The 27,751-nt window shown below is 40.4% G+C and overlaps 1 protein-coding gene across 1 annotated transcript in view; it reads right to left on the reverse strand.

Annotated features, from left to right (window-relative positions):
* The window catches only part of MMS22L (MMS22 like, DNA repair protein), a 152,922-nt gene that overhangs the window by 70,160 nt on the left and 55,011 nt on the right, over nucleotides 1-27,751 (reverse strand). Inside the window, exons 12-14 of the mRNA XM_032774069.2 lie at nucleotides 22,857-22,976; nucleotides 22,192-22,418; nucleotides 18,781-19,290 (exon numbers count right to left, since the gene is read on the reverse strand). Of these exons, the coding sequence (XP_032629960.1) occupies nucleotides 18,781-19,290; nucleotides 22,192-22,418; nucleotides 22,857-22,976 (857 nt within the window). The remainder of the gene's footprint in view (nucleotides 1-18,780; nucleotides 19,291-22,191; nucleotides 22,419-22,856; nucleotides 22,977-27,751) is intronic.

Below are 27,751 nucleotides of genomic sequence, written 5' to 3' on the forward strand. Positions count from 1 at the left end.
GGATTTATATGGAGGCAATATGATATTTCTGTCTTATTATCATTCCTTCTTTAATGATTCCCAAATTCTGTTAGCTTTTTTCAGTGGATGTTTTCAGAGAACTATTCACAGTGACTCCCAAGATTTGTTTTTGAGTGGTAACAGATAATTTAGACCCCATCATTTTGTATGTTTAGTTGGGATTATGTTTTCCAGTGTGCATTACTTGCATTTATCAACATTGAATTTCATCCGCCATTTTGTTGCCAGTCACCCAGTTATGAGGACCCTTTTTGTAGCTTCTTCGGAGTCTACCTGGGACTTGACTATCTTGAGTGTTTTGTATCATCTGAAAAATTTTGCCACCTCACTGTTGACCCCTTCTTCCAGATCATTTATAAATATGTTGAATAGGAATGGCACAATATAGAACCTGGGACATCATATTACCTCTCTCCATTCTGAAAACTGACCATTTATTCTTATCCTTTTGTTCCCATCTTTTAACACAGTTACCAATCCATAAGAGGACTTCCCTGTTATCCCATGACAGCTTAGTTCATTAAGAGCCTTTGTGAGGGACCTTGTCAAAGGCTTTCTGAAAATCTAAGAAAACTATATCTCTGGATCCCCCTTTCCACATGCTTGTTGACCTCAAAGAATTCTATAAATTGGTGAGGTATGATTTCCCTTTTACAAAAACTATGTTGACTCTTCCCCAACAAATTATGTTCATCCATGTATCTGACAATTTTGTTCTTTACTATAGTTTCAATCAGTTTTCCCGGTCCTGAAGTCAGGCTTACCAGCGTGTAATTGCCGGGATCACCTTCGGAGCTCTTTTTAAAAATTGGCTTAGCTATCCTCCAGACATTTGGTACAGAAGCTGATTTAAATGATAGGTTACAGACTACAGTTTGTAGTTCTGCAGTTTCACATTTGAGTTCCTTCAGAACTTTTCGGTAAATACCAGCTGGTCCTGGTGACTTTTTACTGTTTAGTTTATCAGTTTGTTCCCAAACCTCTTCTAATGACATCTCCATCTGGGACAATTGCTCAGATTTGTCACCTAAAAGAATGGCTTAGGTTTGGAAATCTCCCTCACATCCTCAGCCATAAAGACCGATGCAAATAATTTATTTAGTTTCTCTGCAATGGCTTTATATTTTGTCTTATTTAAGATTAAAAACTATTTTGGAATGACTAGTTTTAGCAGGTGAAAATGTGTAATATTCTAAAAGTATTGAACTGTAGTTTTAGCAGTACACGCTTTGAATGAAGTGTCTACAGCTACAATATACAGTCATAAAATTATAGAATTCAGGGTTGGAAGGGACCTCAGGAGGTCATCTAGTCCAACCCCCTACTCAAAGCAGGACCAATTCCCAACTAAATCATCCCAGCCAGGACTTTGTCAAACCTGACCTTAAAAACCTCTAGAAGAGGATTCTACCACCTCCCTAGGTAAGCCATTCCAGTGTTCACCACCCTCCTAGTGAAAAAGTTTTTCCTATATCCAACCTAAACCTCCCCCACTGCAACTTGAGACCATTACTCCTTGTTTTGTCATCTGGTATCACTGAGAACAGTCTAGATCATCCTCTTTGGAACCCCCTTTGAGGTAGTTGAAAGCAGCTATCATCCTCCTCATTCTGCTCTTTCTGCACACTAAACAGGCTGAGGAAACTGGATTTTCTTCATAAATCATGGACTCCAGCCCCCTAAATCATTTTGTTGCCCTTTGCTGGACTCTTTCAATTTTTCCACATCCTTCTGGTAGTGTGGGCGCCAAAACTGGACACAGTACTCCAGATGAGGCCTCACCAATGTCGAATAGAGGGAATGATCACGTCCCTTGATCTGCTGGCAATGCCCCTACTTATACAGCCCAAAATGCCATTAGCCTTCTTGGCAACAAGGGCACACTGTTGACTCATATCCAGCTTCTCGTCCACTGTAACCTCTAGGTTCCTTTCTGCAGAACTGCTTCCTAGCCATTCAGTCCCTAGTCTGTAACCATGAATGAGATTCTCTGTCCTAAGTGCAGGACTCTGCACTTGTTCTGTTGAACCTCATCAGGTTTCTTTTGGCCCAGTTCTCTAATTTGTCTAGGTCCTCTGTATCCTATCCTACCCTCCAGTATATCTACCACGCCTCCCAGTTTAGTGTCATCTGCAACTTGCTGAGAGTGCAGTCCACGCATCCTCCAGATCATTAGTGAAGATACTGACAAAACCAGCCCCAGGACCGACCCTTGGGGCTCTCCCTTGAAACAGCTGCTAACTAGACATAGAGCCATTGATCACAACCTGTTGAGCCCGACAATCTAGCCAGCTTTCTATCCACCTTATAGTCAATCATCCAGCCCATACTACTTTAACTTGCTGGCAGAATACTGTGGGAGACTGTATCAAAAGCTTTGCTAAAGTGAAGGAATAAACACATCCACTGCTTTCCCCTCATCCACAGACTCAGTTATCTCATCATAGAAGGCAATTAGGTTAGTCAGGCATGACTTGCCTTTGGTGAATCCATGCTGACTGTTTCCTGATCACTTCCTTTCCTCTAAGTGCTTCAGAATTGATTCCTTGAGGATCTGCTTCATGATTTTTCGAGGGACTGCGGTGAGACTGACTGGCCTGTAGTTCCAGATCTTCCTCCTTCCTTTTTTAAGATTTGAACTACATTAGCCTTTTTCCAGTCATCCAGGATCTCCCCAATTGCCATGATTTTTCGAGATAATGGCCAGTGGTTCTGCAATCACATCCACCAACTCCTTTAGCACCCTCGGATGCAGTGCATCCGCCCCATGGACTTGTGCTCATCCAGTTTCCTAAATAGTCCCGAACCACTTCTTTCTCCACAGAGGGCTGGTCATTCTCCTCCCCATACTGTGCTGCCCAGTGCAGCAGTCTGGGAACTGACCTTGTTTGTGAAGACAGAGGCAAAAAAAGCATGAGTACATTAGCTTTTTCCACATCCTGTCACTAGGTTGCCTCCCTCATTCAGTAAGGGCCCACACTTTCTTGACTCTTCTTGTTGCTAACATACCTGAAGAAACCCTTCTACTTACTCTTAACATCTTTGCTAGCTGCAACTCCAAGTGTGATTTGGCCTTCCTGATTTCACTCCTGCATGCCTGAGCAATATTTTATACTCCTCCCTGGTCATTTGTCCAATCTTCCACTTCTTGTAAGCTTTTTTTTGAGTTTAAGATCAGCAAGGATTTCACTGTTAAGCCAGGTGGTCTCCTGCCATATTTACTATTCTTCTACACAACGGGATGTTTTTTTTTCCGCAACCTCAATAGATCTCTTAAAATACAGCCAGCTCTCTGGACTCCTTTCCCTCATGTTATTCTCCCGGGGATCCTGGCCATCAGTTCCCTGAGGGAGTCAGTCTACTTTTCTGAAGTCCAGGGTCAATATTCTGCTGCTCTCCTTTCTTTGTGTCAGGATCCTGAACTCGACATCTCATGGTCACTGCCTCCCAGGTTCCCATCCACTTTTGCTTCCCTACTAACTCTTCTTTGTTTGTGAGCAGCAGGTCTAGAAGATCTCTGCCCATAGTTGGTTCCTCCAGCACTTGCACCAGGAATTGTCCCCTACACTTTCCAAAAACTTCCTGGATTGTCTGTGCACCGTGTATTGCTCACCCAGCAGTCAGGTGATTGAAGTCCCCATGAGAACCAGGGCCTGTGATCTGGAAACTTCTGTTAGTTGTCCTGAAGAAAGCCTCGTCTACCTCATCCCCCTGGTCTGGTGGTCTATAGCAGATCCACCACAACATCACCTTGTTGCTCTCACTCTAAACTTAACCCAAAGACTCTCAACAGGCTTTTCTCAGTTTCATACTGGAGCTTCTGAGCAATCATACTGGTCTCTTACATACAGTGCAACTCCTCCACTTTTCTCCCTGCCTGTCCTCCTGAACAGTTTATACCCATCCAACCCTGGAATTTTTGGCTGGTGGCAGCGAGATCAAATCTAAGCTGGTAATTAAGCTTAAAGGGGTTCATGCAGGCACCCAGATTTCTGGACGCTAAGGTCCAGATTTGGGAATGCTTATGATACGTAAGACAAACAAGTTTGTTTACATTGATGGGAGATACTGCTGCCTGCTTCTTATTTACAATGTCACCTGAAAGTAAGAACAGGTGTTCGCACAGCACTTTTGTAGCCGGCGATGAAAGGTATTTACATACCAGATATGCTGAACATTGGTATGACCCTTCATGCTTTGACCACCATTCCAGAGGACATGCTTCCATACTGAAGATGCTCATTAAAAAAATAATGTGTCAATTAAATTTGTGACTGTACTCCTTGGGGGTAGGGGGGAGAACTGCATGTCTCTTGCTCTGTTTTACCCCTGCTCTGCATATATTTCATGTTATGCAATTTCAGATGATGACCCAGCACATGTTCGTTTTAAGAACACTTTCACAGAAGATTTGACAAAATACAAAGAAGGTACCAATGCAAGATTTCTAAAAATAGCTACAGCACTCAACCCAAGGTTTAAGAATCTGGAATGCTGTCCAAAATCTGAGAGGGATAAGGTGTGACCATGCTTTTAAAAAAGTCTTAAAAGATTAACACTCGGATGCAGAAACTACAGAACCCGAACCACCAAAAAACAAAATCAATCTTCTGCTGGTGGCATATGACTCAGATGATAAAAATGAACATGCATCAGTCTGCACTGCTTTGGATCGTTATCAAGCAGAATCCATCAGCATGGATGCAAGTCCTCTGGAATGGTGGTTGAAGCATAAAGGGACATATGAATCTTTAGCGCATCTGGCACGTAAATATCTTGCAACGCCAGCTACAATAGTGTCATGTGAACGCCTGTTCTCACTTTCAGGTGACATTGTAAACAAGAAGCAGGCAGCATTATCTCCTGCAAATTGTAACCAAGAAGTAGGACTGAGTGGACTTGTAGGCTCTAAAGTTTTACACAGTTTTATTTCTGAATGCAGTTTTTTTTAACATAATTCTACATGTGTAAGTTCAACTTTCATGATAAGGAGATTGCACTACAGTACTTGTATGAGGTGAATTGAAATTGTTTTTGTTCTTTACAGTGAAAATATTTGTAATCAAAAATAAATAGTGAGCCCTGTACACGTTATATTTTGTGTTATAATTTAAATTACTATATTTGAAAATGTAGTAAACATCCACAAATATTTAAAATAAATGGTATTCTATTGTTGTTTAACAGCACGATTAATTGCGATTAATTTTTTTAATCGCTTGATAGCCCTAGTTTTCACATCGCTCAGAAGCTTCAAGTTAAATGGTTCCTTATCACAATTTTCCTTCTCAAACACATGGACTCACACTGGTTTGTTCTATGTTTGCTCATGCATGCTAGGCTTCTGGCACTATTTTTTGTTTTTCTGATTAGTATTTTTTTTTTAAGGTGAACAGAAATTAATAGACCAATGCTGCAAGCTGCTTAATGTCTCAGAACTCTTCAGAGGATATTTCAGTGCAAGCAGCAGCATCCCAAGGGAGGAAAGCCAGAAGGTATATCCACAGGTTGCAATGAAGAGAGAGATTTCATTCAGATTTCTGCTTCATATCACCTAGTTCACAGGTTTCATGATCCAACCAAATTACTTTTCTGAGTAAGGCAGCTTTTGTCATAGGAGTTAGAGGTGAGGGAGGTCAGTGTCAGTAGTACAGGGTTTTAGGTAACTGATGCTGGTACAGATTGGCAGAAAATGAAGGAAGTGGGAGGACAAGTTTGCAGCCTCTACTAATCTCCAAAAAACCAATGCAAGAAAAAGAAATCCTTATTGAACCATTGACAATCATTCGCAATTGTGTGAGGTTAAAACCCTTGTTTCATTCAGCTCTCTTTGTGGGTTGTTTGCCTGCTAGTCACTTTTCCTCCATTACAGACAAGCAAGTTCATTTGCTCTTTTGTATTTGTGCAGATTTTTCTGCTCTTTAAAAGGTCATATTTTCTTTAAACATGCAGATACAAATTAGTATCTCTCTCCAGAGATGACATCCTTCCAAAGAGATTTTTTTTGGAGGGGGTGGGAGTATGCAAAAAAGAATACAAGGGAAATATTTTATAGCAAGTGAGGGGTAAAGCTCAGTACTGTAGATGTGTGTATTCTCAAGGTACAGAACTTGAGAGTTGCTGTCCAAAAATAAGAGTTCACTATTTTATCTATCAAATCTTTGTTACATACACATGTAGGGCATAAACATGAATACACAAATCCACATCAGTATACATACCCTCTTCCTATTTTGGGGTGTTAAAAAGTTGGGAATATCTTCATGGCTTTTCAATTCTTCTTCTAACCCTCTATCAAAACTACCAGTAGGAGACAGCATTGATTCTGGCAGCAGTGGCTCTGCACTGCAGAGTAGTTAGGAGCTAGCTTCATTCTTCTGTCATTATATAAGCAAGATGACACTGTTCTCTAATCCAGCCAAAGCTGATAAGCACCATCAACCTGTCACTTCCTACATTTCAAATTCTAACATTGCAGCATCAAAGAGTTTTTACATTTCGATTTCTTTTGCTGGCAGCGGTCGGTAGCCTCTCATTCTCCCACGGTGTTCTAATGCAGCATTTGCACACCAGGGTTACTCCTAGCCTGAATAGCAGGTCATCACCTACTCACTGAGCTCATCTGTGGCCCATGTGCTAGGCAATTTAGATCCAATCAGCCCTTATTTAGCTTAAGAGTAATGAGCAGCATAGTGACACAGACTTAAGCCTGACCCTCAGGACACTGCTCATCAAGAAGTAAAACTGTGACAAAATCATTCATCTTCCACCCGCTGGCAAGAAATAATACTCGCACTCACTGTATTCCTTTTCAAGATATAAAAAAGTCCTGAATTTTCATGATGTGAGACATTAATTTGCAGAAAGCTGAATTCCCTTAAACCCTCCTGTTGCTATGAGCTCACCAGGGGGAAATAGGCCTTAGGAGACTGAAATGGAATAAAGAAAATTGCTTCAGCTTTCTTTTTATTTTAAATAAGCCTTAAATCTGACAAAAGACATCCAAAAGAGAGAAGAAATATATATCTCGTAAGGTAAAGAAGAAACAATCAAAATTAAGAGATTTAAATGCTACTTGCATTTAATATTTTTATTAGCAAAAATAGTTCTTTAACAACCCCAACAAAAAAGAATCTTAAAAAAAAAAGAAAAAAAAAAAAAAGCTTTTTTCCATGCCACCTGCAAAGAATGAAAGAGGAAGTAGAGAAAGAAAATTTCATTTGGGGAAAATACAGGTTCTAAAGTGAAATGCTTCAACCAGAAAATAAATCTGCACTGATGTTCTTCAGGGAGTACATATTTTTCTAAACAACTATTGGGACCTAAGCAACAGATGCTCAGGGCACCTGAAAATGATTTTGCACATTTTGAGGGTTTTTTTAGCAAATGTATTTGGTGGATTTTATTCTTTCACAACAGTAAGTCTTGTATTGCTGACATGTAGGCTACACACAAGCTTCTGTGAATTAGTTTTTACTCAAGTGAATGGATCAGATGGAACGCTTTTTGATTTGTAGCACTTAGTAAAGAAAAGCATGTTTTTATCTGCGGGGGTGCGGGGGAAGCTCAGTGGTTTGAGCATTGGCCTGCTAAACCCAGAGTTGAGTTCAATCCTTGAGGGGGCCATTTAGAAATTTGGGGATTGATCCTGCTTTGAGCAGCAGGTTGGACTAGATGACCTCCTGAGTCCCTTCCAACCCTAATAATCCATGATTCTATAATTAATGTTAGATAGCACATCTGATTTTCCTTCACTTCAAATATTTACCATCATTGGCATTACTTGGCTATCAACAATCAACAACTGGGAAAAGCAACTAACAGATTCTCTGACTCCAGCAGTCTTTTCAGTTTATTTTAAAAATAATTCCAGGGAAGATGCTCTTCCATTACTGCACTAAAAACTAGCTAATATGAACTTGATTTTAAGCAGTAGCTCTCTCATGATCTTCATCTACTCATTCAGAAGATGGATGCTAAGTATTGGAAATAAATACTTATGAGATCCTAAAGCAAAGCTAGATAAAACAAGAGTTAAAAACAAGGATTTTCCATATGCCAAACAGTGGGTATATAGCTGCAATGCACGATATGAATCTCTTAACCGATATTATATTCCGTAACTTATTTCATTCATTTGTATAATTACTCTGAGAGGTAAAGACATTCAATCAAAACTTCAACTTGCGCCAAACTTATCTTTGAGGAGTGCAACACAAGAGGGCAGACCTAAGTATGCAATTTTATTTTGGAGTCGAAATGTTTCACTCAAAATAACTCACACACAACACCTAAAACAACTTCAAGCCCAGGCAAAGCAAAAAGAGTGAGAAATGAAATTCATTTTTAATAACCAGAGCCACGCCTTGAAGTAGCATACTGACACTGAAAGTAGATATGGCTAACTTACCTACACGGAGTGTTTCCAGAGCAATCTGCTAAACATTTATTAGAAAGTATTTAGAAACAACACACCTTTTAGACATCCTCTGATTTCTAAAATATCAACTTGTTCAATTCCAGTGCTCTGAGGCATTTAGTCACTGAACTTTCTTTCTTGTAAGTTAATAAAAAATAACTTAGATTTGAATGAATACAATCAGTTAACTGCAGAAACACTAGGTTTTGGGGTTTTTTAAGCCACTGGCAAAGTTAATAAAAGAATGAGAACATAACCTTTTATACCCTCAGTTCTGCTGTGTTGCTTCATCATCATTTGTGCCTACAAACTACACACCAGCAGTCATACACCAGTTGGTTATTGTTATGTATTGCAGTAGGACATCTGATATCATGGCCCCGTTGTGCTACGTGCACTGTACAAACATACAGTAAAGGGCAGCCCTTGCCCCGAAGAGTTTATACTCTAAAAAGCATGACAGACAAAGGAAGGATTGCTATTTCCATTTTTCACATAAGTAACGGAGACACAGAGAGATATTAAAATTATTTTTTCAAGGTCACTCAGGAAGTTTGGCAGAGCTGGACGCTGACCCCACGTCTCCTGCATTCTAATCCTGACTTTAATCACAAGGTTAGCTCTTTCTCCCTGGTTATTAGAACACCACAATCAAAAGTTCTAATGGTATTCCTGAGAGACAGTGTGCTAGGGTGAAGCCCAATCCCATTCTAAAATGGTCGAGGGTCTTTTCTCAGTACAATTTTCAAAAGTTCAGCATTAGAAAAATATATTTTACCAAGACTACCACCACAAAAAACCCAAGGGGGATGAGGGGGAATTCTCTTCTATTCTCCTCAAGAACCTATCTGCTGACTTATATGGATTACAAGGAGTGGGGAGAGACGTTCCCCCATTGACTCAGAATGCTTCCGACGGGGCATTTGGATAGCAAAGCACAACACAAAAACATCACAAATGAGGATATATTTCCATAGCAAAAATATGTTGGATTACCCATTCCCACTGTGAATTTCTCATTCAACCTCAAGGGCTCTGGTACACTACAATATAACTGATTGCACATATTTGTAATTTTAGCTACAGTCCAACTAGTAAGGCAACTTTAATTAAAGAGACAGACATCTGTACCTGACTGGTACTCATACAGCAGTAAAGAGATTAAGACAGAAAAGCACGCAACTAAAGCCTTATCAGTCCTTAATACGTTACATAACTTGAGCACTGTTTCCTTTGGCTCAGGGCGTACAGAACTGTGCATCACTGTGAATTAGCACACTGACCAGTAACTTCTGTATTAATACTGATCAATTTTACCTAAAGTTTTAAAGAGATCTGGGTGGTCTCAGCAAAGCCCACAATGAACCATTGATCACAGCGAACCAACCATCCATAGTTGCTTAAATTAGATATAGAAAAACAGATATTTTGTATACATCCTTCATTAAGAGTCTCCTTCACTGCTACAGTGTCTCCTGTTTTGAATAATGTTTTGATGGCTGTTTAATTAAAAAACAAAAATCACAGTTCAAATAACTCTTAGGGCTTACATTCTGAAGGAAGTAACAAAGGCTCATACCCGAGACCTGCTTTTTTGCATGCATGCAGAAATGTGTGCACACAATTACTTGATCTGTATGCATCATTTCCCCCCTCCCCATGCACCTTTACAAAAAAAAAAAGCCAGTCAGAATTTGGCTTAAGCCTCCAAAAAATACTGATATCCCAAAACCAGAAAATAGTGCTTTACAGTGTAAATCTCTCCACCATTTTTCCATATTATGTTGGATCACACCAGCTTGTTTTGTTATCCTCTACCTCAGAGTTTTCCCTACTGGCAAAGGGGGACCCAGGCAGAGAATTCAGTGTGGGTAGGTTAAGCCACAGGACACAGATCAACCCATACACAAACTCAAAGGGAGCAAAAGTGATGACTCATGGCTAGCAAAACAGCAGGTGACTCCTTGAAAGCCACCCACCTCCCCTTCCTGCTCCTGCTGTGGCACACAATGAAGGTGGCTGCATAAGCATTTCATCTGTACAGGGCTGCAGACTCAGGCAGCAGTTCCTCCACCCTGCATTTCTCTGGTTCCATATTTTAGTATTGCTTTGTGTGGCAGCAGGCACTCTCAGCATAATGCAGCCTTCTAATGAGTGTGGGAAAGGTGAGGCGTATCAGAGCTATTAGGAAGAGAAGCAGAGGAGAGAAGGAGGGTGTGGGAAAGCACACACACGCACAAGGACAGAGACAAAAAGAGAATGGACAGAACAAAGGAGGATGGTGAAAACGGGATAAGTATATGGTGCGAGGTAAAATGGGAGACAAAATTTCTAATCTTGTGCATTGTCAAGTTGCCATGATGACATTCTGTTTTTAGCCTATCTCCTTAATAATATACAGGCCAAGATTCATCCCAGTTTAAGCTAGCTTTTTGTGGTATAAACCAGGTCACCGGTCCCAGAACAGAAAGGTCTGCTGAGCAGGGGATAGCTGTGGTGGTGCAAGTCTCAATCCTCCATCCTATAAGGGCCCTGTGCTGCCTGAAAAACAGGTGGCACTAGCCTGGGAAGTGGTGTTGACAATGGGAATACTGGCTGCCCTCCAGTCCAAAGCCATGCAAACGAAAACCTGTCTTGTGAGATGTTAGTGGAAATTGTGATTCAAGTTTACACAGGTTATATGGTATCTAGGATATTGACAAGGCATCTACCAGTGACACCCAATAGTTGCGGGAAAGGGACAACTGTACATGTATGTGCAAGAGCTTATAGTGCCATACTAGACTAGCCTATGAAATTTGTGCACTGAGGGTATGGCTACACTTGCAGCTGTACAGCGCTGGGAGTTAAACCTGTCTTTGTACAGTTGAGTAGAGAAAGTGCGGCAGTCTGTCCACACTGACAGTGCACTGTCGTGGCCACATTTGCAGCATCTGCAGCGGCATTGGGAGCGGTGCATTATGGGCAGCTATCCCAGCGTTCAAGTAACTGCAACGTGCTTTTCAAAAGGGGGGGGTGGAGTGTGACAGGGAGCGGGGGGGGGGACAGAGTGGATTTTTGCAGCCAACACTGTGTCAGCACCCTGTCTTGCAAGTTCCGACTCCGACCCCCTCCCCCACCCCTCTTTCTCTCACTCACTGAAAGCAAACAGCAGCTGTTTGTTTTTATCCTCACAGACCAGATAATTAGCCACTGCCGAAATGGACCCTCCCCCCCGCCTGCCTTGCTGCTTCTCTCCTCAAGCCCCCTTCCTCCCCTCTCCTCAAGCAAACACTAGCTGTGGGCGTTCCAAAGGGAGCCTCTTGCCTCTGCCCATTCACAGCAAACAGGAGCTGTGTTTGTTTTTTTGATAAGCAGCTCCTGGAGCCTGGAGTTCACAACAAAACAAAGAGCGGGACCTTCACTTAAAAGGATTGTGGGAAACTTCTTAAGGTCAGTCACTGCGTACAAAGATTATTCTCTGTTTACACTGGCGCCCCCACGCAGCAGCAGCAGCGCAATACTCTTTATTCCTCTCGGGGAGGTGGAGTACAAGCAGCACTGTAGCCATGGCGATACAGAGCTGCATGTGCTTTGCCAGTGTGGACAGGGAGTGAGTTACAGCGCTATAAAGCCACCAACAGCTCCGTAACTCTCAAGTGTAGCCAAGACCTGAGATTTTCTGTACCATTTCTGATTCCTGCCACCCTACCAGAGCACTATAAATTGGCATACACGTTTTCAAATCATGTAAAATTATAAAGAATCATGTGGATTACATATTATTTTATTTGGTTGGTGATTATTCTCAAGCCTACCTTAGGAATCAGTAGCAACAGTCTCTTATTCTAAGCAAAGAGTATTAGAATTCAGCATTTTATTACAATAGGACAAGCACTGTTGTATCATAAACACACATCTCAGTTGTTACATGAGGCACAAAGTAAAACACAAAGATGAGATAAATGAGAATACAATGCTCACCCTAAAGTGATGCATTTTAACCAAGGAGACATAATTTTATCAAATAAGAAATTTTAAAATATTTCAAATTCTTCTACTACATATGTCAGTGGAGGGTTTCTGTCACCAGAATGTGTTCCTTGTGCGTGGACACCAGAGCACAAGTTCAGTAAGTTTTAGGCCTCTAACTCACTCTGTTGTTTATTTTAACAGCAGGGAATGAAGTTGTCAGATCCTGTTTTAAAGACTATTTCCTTGAGGTTTTTTTTTGTTTTGTTTTTAAATGATGCAGGGCACTTGGATGTGTTGAGTTGGTGGGCACCATTATGAATATAAATATGCATGCTGCATGGGATTTACTTTTTTTTTTTTTTTTTTTGGGAAAAAGGATATTTTTGCAGGGTCTAAACAGGTTGGAAAAAAAAGAGAAAAGGTTAATGTTTGTGACCTGAAGAAGAGCTCTGTGCATCTCAAAAGCATGTCTCTTTCACCAACAGAAGCTGGTCCAATAGAAGATATTATCTCACCCACCTTGTCTCTCTAATATTTGCGTTAGGTATGGAATATCCCAAATACATATAAGAAGGCTTCATCAGTACATTTTTAATTTATCATACTCTACTTTTTTTAAAACCTATATTAATTACAGCCTCACAGTCCCACCCCACATCCCACAATCAATACCAAGTTCTTGTTCTGTGAGAAACACTCATGGACCAAGACCCCTTTGTGCTAGGTGCTGAACTAACAAGTTTTCTGCCTGCTGCATCCTAATCATCACTGATCAAATATTAATTATTAACAAAAACAGCCATTCCCTCTCCACACACACTACTCATATTTAATATTCTTAAATGCAAAAAAAAGACAGAAGAAATATTGAATTATGTGGAAGAGCCTGCCACTTTAATACTATCTTCCACAGATAGAAAACTCTACTGTTCCTATTACTTTTCTAGTGGACAGCACAATATGGAAAAGCCTGCAAAGCTTCAATTTAAAAAAAAAGAAAAAAAAGATTAAAGAGGCAGTAATGCAAAGAAGGGGTATCTGCTTTCCCACTCCTATTTAAGAAAAAAAGAAAATGAGCACTCTTACAGGACCTTGTATACAAGGTTTAGCCTAGAGCAAATTTTCATAGCTGATACAAACCCTTGAAAATAAAGGTTTATAATGGAAATGCTGACAGACCCTCAACCACAGCAGCATGAATGGCCATAATTAAAGCACAGCTTTTGGCTACACCCCACTCTGCAAATGAAAGATTGCCAGTTTTATAATAACCTCAAATAAAAGTAATTGGGAAACCAGAAATGTGATTCCAGAAATGCAATGAGGTAAGTTGAAGGGGATTTGCTAAAACTATTTGACATTCTAAGCTTTAAATAGAGAGGCATTTCCTTAATATAACCAAGTCACTATTTTCATAACGCTACTTAATCAGCAATAAAGAATGCTCCTGTGAGCCATCATCTTGGGTTAGCAGAAAGTGGCATATGAAGTTATTATTTCCTAACAGCCTAGAGGGAGCCGCTTCTCTCTTTAATCAGTGATCTCACTTCCTTCCTACCTGTAAATTCTCTGTCATACAGTTATAAAACTATTACACAGTACAGTGTACAGAAAAATTACATTTATGCAAGGTCTGCTATCTTATTCCCACCTGGATTTTAAAACAGGAGCGATTGCTACAGTGAGTCATTTCATTCTTTTCAAAGTCAGAGATGCAGCTAAGAATGAGTATCATCAATCTGGTTAACCTCTGCTTGGCACACAGAGATACAAAGAAATATAGTGATAGAGTATTCAGACTGGACTAAGTAATTACCATTTAGTTTTTAATGTTATTTTCCTTCCATGAATGGAAGGATGTTAATCTACCTTATTTATTTTTAGGGCACCCATTAGCACAGAAGAGAAGCTCCATCAATATTTTACATTTCTCTTGCACCATCCACCTAAGGATATCAAAATGATTTACAAACATTAATGAAGCAATATCCCCGTGAAGTAGCTCACAACATCCCTGTGAAGTAGCTAAGTAGGTATCATCAACCCCATTTTACATATGGAGAAACTGAAGCACAGGAGGACTGGGGGCAAAACACTGATACCCTTTCTTATGTTGAGAAGTACCTTATTCCTCAAGTACTCCAATGATTTCCATGAGATTGCCTGAAGAATGACCGTTTCACATCTTAAGCAGGGAGGCAGTTGTCTGGATTGCCAGGGGAAAGGGGATACCTCTTTAAGTACTAGAGGACGCATCTCCCCAGGTGACCTGACTAGAAGGGCAGAGAGAGTAGGAGGGTAAGCCATATAGGAAAAGCCCTCTGTCATATCCAGACCAACTGGAGCAGCACCCACCCTCACAGCCTTGGAAATGGCCTGGTGAAAGACCAGGTTTGGTCAGGATCTGCTGGTGGCACTGCACTAGCCTCTCCTTTCTCGGTGACTGGGAAGGATTTTCTCCATTGCCAGATTGGACAAGGCAAAGCGGGAGTAAGAGGTTCATCTTCCTCACAGAGGGTAGTTTTCTCTTTTCGTTAATATATACAATATTTTTGAAGTCTCTAATGTATTCCAATATATAAGCTCAGTTGAACAGAAATGAGAAAACCTTTCTAATAAATCAACTGCACTTTATCTTTTTTCAAAGGCTGCCTGAAAGGCAGTTGACTTTGGATTTATAAGCTATTGACAGCTGCAGGCAAACTATCTAGACAGTAACAAAGTACCCCTGCTAAACAGAGATCTTACATGCAGGTCAATTTTTTCTCACTATTAATAATGTGCATTTCTCACTGCCCCTCCTCCACAAATCTCAAACTCAAAGGTCTCATGTAGTGGCAGATCAATAATTGTCTTATTACGGCTTGCAGTGGAATTATGGGGGAAATGTTTTTTCAGGCCTCCTAAAGCAGTTTTGGCTTTAAACTGCAGGACTACCTCCAAAGTGAATTAGTAGACAGAAATGTTTATTGCAGGAAGGGCAATTTCAATGTTGGAAACTACACCAATAAATCAAAGCAAAATTGATTATTTAGTGATAAAATAGGATTTCCTTCTTTCCATCACACACTTCTTGACTCCATTTTGTGTGTTTTATTTCTAACTAGGTACTTATCTGGTGCATTGTTGCATGAACGCATAGGTGAAAAAACATGACCAGAAAATTAGAGCAGAGTGTGCAATATATAATTAAATATTACTAATTGAATAGAGATTATAATTTTAAAAAAGGCCAAAACCCAGAGAACTTCGGTTTTACTCACAATGCTGTCCAAGAAAATGGAAAATAAATAATTTGGCCTACAGTGGCATCAAGTCACAGCAAAGAGAAATATCTGGGATCTCAAACCTCAGGATTGAACCAGCAGAGAAAGATCTTCTAAACAGAGATTTGTGGATTGAAATTCAGAATTTAATATGTAATTCACAGTTTTGCAGAGCCACCTCTTCAGTTTTGTTCTGTTTTACAGAGAAGTTAATATATTATAGACTCACAGACTTTTAAGGCCAGCAGGGACCATCACAATCATCTAGTCTGACCTTCTGCACATTGCAGGCCACAGAACCTCACCCATCCAGTTTTGTAATAGACCCATAACCTCTGGCTGAGTTACTGAAGTCTTCAAATCATAATTTAAAACCTTCGAGTTCTAGAGAATCCACCATTAACACTAATTTAAACCACCAAGTGACCCATGCCCCATGCTGTAAAGGAAGCCAAAAACTGCCCAGGGGTCTCTGCCAATCTGACTCGGGGGGAAATTCCTTCCCAACCCCAAATATGGTGATCAATTAGACCCTGAGTATGTGGGAAAGACCCACCAGCCAAACACGTGGGAAAGAATTTTCTCTAATAAGTCAGGACCCCTCCCTAACTACTGTCCCATCACCAGCCATTTGAGATATTTGCTGTTAGCAGTTGCAGATCAGCTATATGCCACTGTAGGCTATCCCATCATACCATCCCCTCCATAAACTTACCTAGCACAGTCTTGAAATCAGTTAGGTTTTGCGCTCCCACTGCTCCCCTTGGAAGGCTGTTCCAGAATTTCACTCCTCTGATAGTTAGAAACCTTCATCTGAATTTCAAGCCTAAATTTGTTGATGGCCCATTTATATCTATTTGTTCTTGTGTTGACATTGGTGCTTAACTTAAATAATTCCTCTTCCTCCCTGGTATTTATCCCTCTGATGTATTTATAGAGAGCAAGCCTCTTTGGTCACATTTTCCACCTCCCCTCTACCAGGTCAGGATTGTTCTCCACAGCTGGGGATATTCTGGTTTTGTCCATTTTGCTGTTTGATGGCTTTGGAAAGCTCCCAGTGCTCCCAGGAGGGATGGATTAGTAGGGATAACTGCAGGTTAGGCTAAAGAAGCCAAGCTCTTTGAATCTCCTTTCATAAAGTAGGTTTTCCATTCCTTGGATCATCCTAGTAGCCCTTCTCAGCACCGGTAACATCTTTCTTAAACATGAGAGACCAGAATTGCACAAAGTATTCCAGATGAGGTCTCACCAGTGTCTTGTATAATGGTACCAACATTTCCCAGTCTCTACTGAAAATACCTCTCCTGATGCATCCTAGGACTGCATTAGCCTTTTTCATAGCCGCATCACATTGGTGGCTCATAGTCATCCTGTTATCAACAAATACACCCAAGCCTTTCTCTTCGTCACTTCCAACTTGTATGTTCCCAGCTTATAGCAAAAAATTCTGTTGTTAGGCCCTAAATACATGACCTTGCATTTTGCAATATTAAATTTCATACCATTCCTATTACTCCAGTTTACAAGATCATCCAGATCATCTTGTATGATATTTCGGTCTTCCTCTGTATTGGCAATATGACCAAACTTTGTGTCATCACAAATTTTATTAATATACTCCCAACTTTTTGTGCCAATGTTGGTAATAAAAACGTTAAATAAGATTCATCCCAAGATCAGTTCCTGAGGAACTCCACTAGTTTCCTCCCTCCAGCCTGACAGTTCATCTCTCAGTATGATCCGTTGTAGTCTCCCGTTTAACCAGTTCCTAATCTGCCTTTCAATTCTCATAGTAATCCCCATCTTCTTCAATTTAACTAATAATTTCCCATGTGGAACCGTATCAAATGCCTTACTGAAATCCAGGTAGATTAGACCTGCTGAGTTTCCTTTCTCTAAAAAAACATGAAAAATTCAGTTGACTTCTCAAAGAAGGAGATCAAGCTGGTCTGGCATGATCTACCTGTTGTAAAACCATGTTGTATTTTATCTTAATTATTGGTCACCTCTATGTCCTTAACTACTTTCTCTTTCAACATTTATTCCAAGACCTTGCATATAGTTGACGTCAAACTAATATGCCTGTAGTTTCCTGGATCTGTTTTTTCTCCTTCCTTAAAAATAGGAACTATATTAGCAATTCTCCAGTTCTAGAGTACAACCTCCAAGTTTACAGATTCATTAAAAATCCTTGCTATTGAGCTTGCAATTTAATGTGCCAGTTCCTTTAATATTCTTAAATGGATGGAAATTATTTGGACCCCCAATTTAGATCCATTAAGCTGTCTGAGTTTGACTTTCACCTCAGATGTGGTCATTTTTACCTTCATATCGTCATTCTCATTAGCCACCCTGCCACTACCACTAAGATCTTCATTAGCCTGATTAAAAATGGAGGCAAAGTATTTGTTCAAGAGTTAGGCCATGCCCAGATTATCTTTAAATTCTACCCTATCCTCAGTGGTTAGTGGTCCCACTTCTTCTTTCCTGGTTTTCTTTTTATCTGACTATAGAACCTTTCACTATAGAAATTCCCTTTGCAAAGTCCAACTCTGCTTGACTTTTGGCAGTTGTCATTTAATCCTTACACCTTCTCACCTCCAAGAGGTAGCTTTCCTTGCTGATATATCCCATCTTCGATTCCTTGTAGGCCTTCTGCTTTCTCTCAATCACCTGGTTGAGATGCTTGCTCATCCAAATTGGTCTGCAACCCTTCCCTACAATTTTTTTCCCCTGGCTTGGGATGCAACCTTCAGATAGTTTCTGCAACTTTGACTTAAAGTAATTCCAGGCATCTTCCCCATTCAGATCCTTGAGTTCTTTGGCCCAGTCCACTTCCCTAACTAATTCCCTTAATTTTTTTAAGTTAGTCCTTTAGAAATCAAGAACCCCAGTTGCAGATCTATTTTTTATTATCCTTCCATTTAGTTTAAACTGAATTAGCTTATGATCACTCGAACCAAGGTTGTTCCCTACAACCAGTTCTTCTCTGAGGTCCTCATTACTCATCAATACCAAATCTAAAATGGCTTCACCTCTTATTGGTTCACTGACCACAATTTAGTGACAAACACAAAGCAAGATACCAGTCTGTGTTCATGATTGATCTGAATAACTTACCTGAGCCTGGACAGAACATCCTGCAGAAAGTTTAGGACCATGTTGAGTTCAGTTCCTCGACAAGCTGGGAGCAACATACTAAATCCATCGTTCAACAACTTTTCCTGGGAAAGGTTCAAGTTCCAGCTGGTTTCAAACACTTCTTGAACACCATCAATGTAAGTGGAGAGTGGTGTCCAGAGATTTTGTTTGTGTGTGTGGTCATTCTTAGTTACCAAAAACTCCTTTGCCTTTTCACAGAAAGCATGTGAAAGTTTCTCAGCTAGAATGCTGATGTCCATGTTCTTCTCAATATACATTAAAAGGAAGGCAAAGTAGCCTCTCCAAATGAGAGCTCTCTGAGATGTGCTAATGGAGGTTGGGCTAAGAAAATTCAGGAGATCCAACACCCGACTTGCAATGTCCTCTGTCTCTGCAACAGCCGCTAACACAAGGAAAAGATTAAAGAAGTTCTGCAGCCCCACCTCTGTCAGCTCTCGCATTCTTTTCTGATGGAACTTGGAATAAATTCTACATATTAAAAAAAAAAAATACAAAAACGTTTAAAGTATGTTAAAGCATATTTCTTTCCATCTTCTTGAAGAGCTGTTCTAATCCCATTTTACACCTTTACTCTAGCTCCACACACTTACTTTAAGCAATTCTTCTCTATTTTTAAATGTCTCTTCTCTCCCCCATCCTTTTAACCTGTTTTAACCTGAAACAAGTGTGATGGGGCAAGGCCAGATGGCTACAGTAAAGTAGTGAGGAACAGGTATGTTAGCCCCAGACTAAACAAAATCCCTAGGACCATGGTAACCGAATGGCAGTTGCTCCAGGTTAATCAAGACACCTGGGGCCAATTAAAATCTTTCTAGAAGGCAGTGGAGATAGCTACATTGATTGGGACCTTGCAGCCAATCAGGCCTGCCTGGAACTAGTTAAAGCCTCCCCAGTTAGTCAGTGAGATTCGTTGTGTGAGTGAACTGGGAGCAAGAGGCGCAGAGTGAGAGTTGAGAGATGTTACTTGCAGGAGGATTTGAGATCAAACAGTTATCAGACACAAGGAGGATGGCCATGTGTGAGGATAATAAAGAGGTGTTTGAGGGAGGGCCATGGGAAGTAGCCCGGGAGTTGTAGCCTGTCATGCAGCTGTACAGCGAGCACCAGACACAGCTCAACCACAGCGGCCTGGGCTGGAACTCGAGTAGAGCGGGGCCCAGTTCCCCCCCCACCGCCAAACCTCCTAACTCCTGATCAGACACAGGAGGAGTTGACCCAGACTGTGGGTTCCACCAGAGGGGAAGATCACTGAGATGAGCAAATCCGCCAATAGGCGCAGGACCCACCAAGGCAGAGGAGGAACTTTGTCACACAAGCTAATTCCTTCTCTTCTTTTTCCCAATCCAGGGTGCATGCCAAGGGATTTCCAACCCATGGTGAAACCTAACCTTTCTCCCCATGTCAACTACTGTTGGTGAAAGCGTCTCACCTCTAGCTGAAAAATTAGGAGATTAGCCAGTACTACTGGAACAAAGCTTTGGCTCAGATGGTTTCCTTCATACCTTTCCCCCTTCCAGAACTGAACACATCACCATCAACTTAAGCTGGTACAGAACGAGCAACCTGCATATTAAGTGGGGCCTCTCAGTTGCAGCATGTGTTACTAGTGCTCCAGGTTCTGCACTGGATAAACTCCACCTGGAAACCAGTGAGTGTAAGATGTCTGTTTTGACTTATAAAACCCACAATGGCTTGAGAACACCGTACGTGAGAAAATACCTCTTCTCCTATGCTATATTGCCACAGCTGTGATAAGACCTTTGTGCTTCATCCCCCTTGTGATAAAAGCGGTGGGAGGAGGATTCGGGAGCTGTTGACACAGCATTCCCCATTGACCACTCTTTTTCTTCAGAATGTTCATCCTGTCTCCCCAAAAGTCTGGAATTGCCCAGACACACTTATTTGTGTAAACTGCCACACCCTTCCTGTTTGAGACGGCACTGACAGAGGGCGGAGGCACTTGAGAGTGCAATTTCCATTTAGTGGGAAAGTGTGATGGGGGGCTTTAAGCTACATTGGTCACATAACTGGTCGTCAAGTGATGTGTGGCAAGGTAGCAAGAAGAAGTGCTGCTACTTTGCATATCAGGTATTTATGTATTCTTAATGTATGAAAGAACGCCCAAGCTTTCACATGGGTGCCCTTTAACGTGGAGACTGTTAGATTGAACTCTAAAGAAATTTTACCATATTTTTAATATTTTTCTTATGATATGAGGCAACAAAGGACTCAGCATGGTGTGTCCAAATTTTTACTGTGTGGGGTTAAAAAATATGGTATACTCTTCACCCTCCATTTACGACCAGTTCTACATATAATAGTTAACTCCCATAAACACTAATTTCCACCTATCCTTTTACCTGGAAAAATAGTTAGAAATGGTGTTGAGGTTTTAAAATCTAGCTACCAAAAATTATAGCAAATCCCATTAATGTTGTTTAGTAGTAAATTACTACTGACAAGCATTAATGCTTTTCATGCACCAATTAATGCTTAGTTAGCTGCCGAAAACAGAGTTCATCTCAAAATCATAGCTGTTAAAATTTTGTTACTTGTATAATTGACTTATTCACGGTAGAAATGATGAATGCTGGTTGAGCACATTTGCACATGATATTGATTATCTATTATTATTCCCCCTCTTAAATTAAGGAATTAAAAATCAAGTTAAAATAAGAGAAATATTAAGTATAATTTCTTTTCAATAAAACAAACCAGTTAATTAAAACAGCTAAATAAAACAAGACACTGATTCAGCAAACGGTCATGAGAGCATTTTTTAAAACCTCTAAACTTTTTTTGAATATAACAAGAGAAACATAGAAATGTGATATGTATAACTTTGTATTGTGATAAACAAGATAACTTTCCTTTCTGGTAATAAATGTACTGTATTCCAATAAAATCTTAATAAAGATATTGCAAAAATACCCAGAACTTAATCTAGTAGTTTGCTACATCCAATAACAATACTAATCAATTTAGTTGTGGTCCGAAGTGAAAGTCTACTTGTTTACAGGTTAAACCATTGTAAATGCAAGTCATTTGAAAATGTATAGCACATTCACTGATCAGCAGAAGTTGTTGTTCTTAAAATACAAGATTTGCAAGTTCATCACACATGCATATTAAATTAGAAAAACTAATTTTTCAGTTAACTATTTTTCATATGTCTTTGTACACAGCCTAATTATTCCTTTATGGTTATTGCCCTATTTCAAAACTCACAAAGTAACAAAACTAAAACCTCACAAAAAAGGAAACTTCAAATGTGGAAAAGCTGAAATGGCTATGAAGAAAAGAAAGAAAGAAAAGGATATTATTGGAACTACTGGTATATGGCACCTGCAAGTTAAAAGATTACCATACCTTCCTTTAATTTGTTTCCAAGGATGGGTTACATTGCTCTCCATTGCTTCTTTCATCATTTGTGCCAAAATACAGAGAAAAATTAGGTAACTGTTGCTGGACTTATACAGGTCAGGGCTCTGCTGGTCAGAACAACAGCTTTTCACCAATTTGAGCATAGACAAAGGAGTTTTACTAACACTTGCTAGACCCTTCAGACCAAGCCACGGAATGGTGAAGGAACTATTCTGGAAGAAAAATAAAGTAAAGCCAGGAAATAACGTTAAGTGCTAAATAACTATGTAAATTCCTTCATACAAACAACAAAAAGCCATCTTCATATCACTACTGCCACCCAGAACAAAACACACTGTCACTGTGTACAGAACTGCTTTAGGAAATTTCACTTTTCTCAGCCCTGAGCACAAATGATAATAGAGTTTAACGCATCCCCAAAGTTCCCCCATGACATAAGCAATATCTAGAAATTGAGACTTTCAGAAAGAATATTTTTTGTTACATGGTAGCAATTTACGGGGCATTTCAACCCATCTTGAGCTAAAACAGATTAGAACTTTTTTCCACAAATGTGCCTGCTATTTCAAGTGGTTCAGAGCATAAAGTAATTTCTCAGATAGAGGGGTGCACACTTGTAACTCTCGTTTTTCACATATGCATCTACTAACCAGATTCTTGCTGTAATACTCCCAGAGTATGGTGACAGTAGGTAGATTCAAGTTCCAGAAGCTACACAGAGTCAAACAGCACTGAAGATGCATTCGTACCTGTTCCTCTAACACAGCAGCCTTATAAGAAAGAAAAAAACATTATTGTTAAAAAAAAAAAAATCATCTAGATTACAAATAACTTCAAGACTTCCAGACTACTGACAACCTTCTTGTATAAATATTATTTCTAGTTATATACTATTATGAGCAGTGAGCTAGAAAATAATATCTGACAAATACCGCAACAAAAGAGTCCTGTGGCACCTTATAGACTAACAGACGTATTGGAGCGTGAGCTTTTGTGGGTGAATACCCATTTCATCAGAAGCACGTGGTGGAAATTTCCAGAGGCAGGTATAAATATGCAGGCCAGAATCGTCTGGAGATAACGAGGTCAGTTCAATCCGGGAGGATGAGGCCCTCTTCTAGCAGTTGAAGTGTGAAAACCAAGGGAGGAGAAACTGCTTTTGTAGTTGCCTAGCCATTCATAGCCTTTGTTTAATCCTGAGCTGATGGTGTCAAATTTGCAAATGAACTGAAGTTCAGCAGTTTCTCTTTGGAGTCGGGTCCTGAAGTTTTTTTTTTTACTGCAGGATGGCTACCTTTAAATCTGCTATTGTGTGTCTACGGAGGTTGAAGTTTCTCCTACAGGTTTTTGTATATTGCCATTTCTAATGTCTGACTTGCGTCCATTAATCCTTTCACGTAGGGATTGCCTAGTTTGGCTGAGGTACATAGCAGAGGGGCATTGCTGGCACAGACAGAGAGACCAGCACCTACAAGATCTTCACCAAGCATTCTCAAAACTACAACAGCCACACGAGGAAATAAGGAAACAAATCAACAGAACCAGACATGCACCCAGAAGCCTCCTGCTGCAAGACAAGCCCAATAAATCAGTCTCACTCTGAGCAGTGTTTGCCTTCCTCCTTCTGTGTTTCTTTGGCTGAATTTTCAGGGTATGCCTCAGGGTCGGCCTAAGGGGTGATCCTCCACCAAACAAAAAGGAAACAGTCTCTCAAACTCAAAACCAAAGGGGGATATCTTTTCCCACCTCCTCACCGGGGCAGGGTGTTGTCCTGTTTTCCCCACGGTGTCAGTCCTTCCCCTAGCAATCACTCAGGTTTGGATGTTTCCCTTATGGGAAGAAGCACAACTCTCATCCTGGAGAAGCTTATTTCCCTGCTGCCACTAGCCTGGCAGCAGCTTGGCTTGTGTTTCTCTCCTTTTCTCTCTCCAGGCGAAAGGTTTTTAAAGGCCACAGGCAGCCCTTAATTAATTCAGGGGTCCCTAATTGACCTGAGGTAACCCCATCTCAGCTTGTAGGAAAAAGAGCCTTTAACTTTCTAGGGCTAACATACTGGCCTTCCTGGATCCTCTTACGGCCGTCAGGCCTGACCGCGTCCCATTGAGCTTCCATTGAGTAATGTGATGAAGTGATGGGTGGCCTAGCTACTGGTGATGAGAAGCAGCCAGGGAACAGCTAATCTAAAGGGAATGTTACTCTCGACAATGCTAATAACTTAATATGACATATTACTGCTGCTCCAAACAGGAGGCATTTCCTTCTCCTCAGCATGTCTGCAGAAGAACCATGTGCATGAGAAGACTGGGGGCTTGCCACTGCCACTGTGACACCTGTGAGGTTTCAATATCCCTACTAGCTCTGGTGCAAAGAAGGGAGCATTCTGTTCATTTACAACTGCCAAGATTCCACCCAGATTTAGGCCACAGTATAGATAGAAAAAAAATCCAAAATAGTTTTTAACACATTCACAAGTCCAGCCTGAAATTCTGGTCATTGTGAGATTACAGTGAAATTGTTCTATAAATGTAGGGATGTCTACATGAGGATTCCACTACATATTTCTAAGTGACCAAACTCATGCAATATTAAGAATAATTAAAGGAGCTATGGGGGAAAAAAGGAGCAATAAAAGAGTAACTTCCTGAAGGGGGGTTCCAAAAGAGGATAGAGCTTGGCTGTTCTCAGTGGAGGCTGATGACAGAACAAGCAGCAATGGTCTCAAGTTGCAGTGGGGATGTCTAGGTTGGATACTAGGAAAAACTATTTCACTAGGAGAGTGGTGAAGCACTGGAATGGGTTACCTAGGGAGGTGGTGGAATCTCCATCCTTAGAGGTTTTTAAGGCCCAGCCTGACATAGCTCTAGCTGGGATGATTTTGTTGGGATTGGTCCTGCTTTGAGCAATGGATTGGACTAGATGACCTCTTGAGGTCTCTTCCAACCCTAATCTTCTATGATTCTATGAATCCAGGACCCATCTTCTATTTGAAGCTTTGAAATATCTTGCTGGGGAAGAAGAGAAATGCCTGCCCATCCTGCAGATAAAGGTCATGAAGTTATTTCCTCCAATTCCAGTCCCACTGCCAGTCCTTGCACTGCATTGCGTAGCTCAAGTAGGGTATGCCTCAGGGCTAGTAGCTAGTTTTTCTTGGGCTTCAGACCAGCTCCATTTCAACCTGTGATGCTAAAGTAGATATGCAGATTAAAATTCATTAAGTCATACTTGACTCCCTGAATCAATACATCCCTGGGGAAAAATATTATTTGCCACATTTTATCAGAACAGTGTGAGCAATCAAAAAAATCATTTGCAATAGACTCAAATTCTGTCTGCCTTCTCTTCCTACGTGCAACTAATATAGCGTACATGGTCACCTGGCAGACTCTCAAACTTTACAAAATATCATATTTCTAAAATAAATTAAAGAGTGAAGCAGGATTTTCATTTGTAAATCTGGAAAAAGGATATTCTCTACAATTTATATATGAATGCATGTGAAAACCCCCACAGATGTTTGCATTCTACTTCAATGAGCCCAACACAGAAAATTTTGGGGAAAATACTTCATGAATTTATTAAGTATAAGAATATACTACAGCTGAGGACTTCCCAATTTTTGTTTTTTCATTTAATATAATTTTACACATCAATGATCTCTGTAAAAGAAGACCTTGAGAATAAATCTAATCTGAAAACTAAGATTCTTCAACCATAACACTTTCACTCTCCTTTAGACAGAGGAGACATTGGAAAGTGGGTATCTTGCATATAATGTCAAGAATTATAACAGGCCAAGATATTAGTTTCTCTAGACATCAATCAAGTTGCAGGACTTGTTATACCAAGGACTTTAGGAAGAAAATAAATAGTGTCCATTCTTAGAGCCATAATTTTGCCCACAGGATTATATCTGGGACCTAGCTTTAAAATTCAACAAAAAACAACATTGTGCTCTTTGATTTCAGACCTTCATTATCCCAGTGTCTAATATTACATTAGAACAGCTTTCTACTACAGGATATACATTGTAGATTTTATCTCAAATATAACATGAAACTGTCCTCCAGACTTTATATATCACTGAGTATCATGCACTCTCCATTTAGGATTACTTTTTTTGTTTAATATGAACTCCTGTGCTGCTGGTTATAATCAGAACTTATGAGGGGTTCAAAACCAGATATAATCAAAATGATGGTACTATCTAAACATCTCCCCCCATCTTTCCTATGTAAATAGTCTTCTTAGCTTATAAACTCTTGATAGTAGGGAGCATGTCTTCTTTGGCATTAATACAGCACTAACTACCTGGGGACCACCATGCTGATATGAGCCCTGCAGGAATATAAATATTAAATAATATTAACGCCCAACCTCTCAGATATATGTACCACATGAATAGGATCTCATCACTGCTTATCTCTGTACTGCCAACAGACGACTGGTTCAACTCTATCGAGTTCTTAAAGATTATTTTTTGCAGCTGCTATTGTAGTTCTCAGGAGTTCTCTGAAGGATGGGTATGTCTTTTCCTTTGTCCAGTAGGAGTTACTAACTGTGATGCAGAGACCACTTGGTGCAAACTTGCACAGGGTTCACAGGGATTTACAGGGATCTCCTGTGTCAGCTATATGCACACTAGCTCAAAGTGTGGCGTGTAAAAGCCAGTAGTCCACAGGTCATCATAACCATTGTGAAATATATATACGGATAAAAATTTAAGAAGTTATGTATCTATACTGAAAATTATATTCTTAAAGCCTTGGAGCTAAGGCAGGTTACCCACAGGTGACATGCCTTGGACGTGGCCCTTTCAGGCAGGGGGTAACAGATGGTCTATTCATTTGTTGGTTGTCTGCTTCACAATACAGGCCTATTTGCATACTGAGCCAGGCGCCAGTCAAAAGGTTATCTAAGCTACAAGAGAAAATTTACAGAAACAAAACAAAACAGCAAGGAGATGTCTTATTTATGAATGAAGACAAGTAAAGACTTGTATATCTTTGGGGGCAAAGGAACACACTGGGTCGTTTGCCTGTCTCATTAAAGGAGGATCATAGTTAAAAGTGCTGCAAGGACTTTGAGTGATCATTACTCGACAAGACATGAGAATGCCTAGTTTATTAAGTCCAGGTTCTAGAATGCATGCTATGATTTTATTTCATATGTAATCATTTGTTCCAATACATCTACCTGCTATTACTTGAATCTCTATGCTTTGTTAAATATAACTTATGTTTATAGGGAAACCAAGTACATCTAAGTGCTGCGCGTTAAGTTGAGAGGCAATCTGAGGCAGAACTGGTGAACTAGGCTATACTGTTTCTTTGGAAGAAAATCTGTGAATATTGCAAGTGTCCAGTAGACCGGGGCTGGACACAGAGACATGCAGAAGGCTCGAGGGTTGTGATGTCCCAAGCACTAACCTGCAGGGGCTCGAGGAGCCTAGAGTGGAGTGGAGCCTTGTGTTGCCAGTGGCCAGCAGAGTTAGGAAGCTGACCCACGTCAGGAACAGACAGGCTTCCTCATGCTAAGGGTGAGGTGC

The sequence above is a fragment of the Chelonoidis abingdonii genome, chromosome 3 (genome assembly GCF_003597395.2).
Source record: "Chelonoidis abingdonii isolate Lonesome George chromosome 3, CheloAbing_2.0, whole genome shotgun sequence".
Lineage (NCBI taxonomy): Eukaryota > Metazoa > Chordata > Testudines > Testudinidae > Chelonoidis > Chelonoidis abingdonii.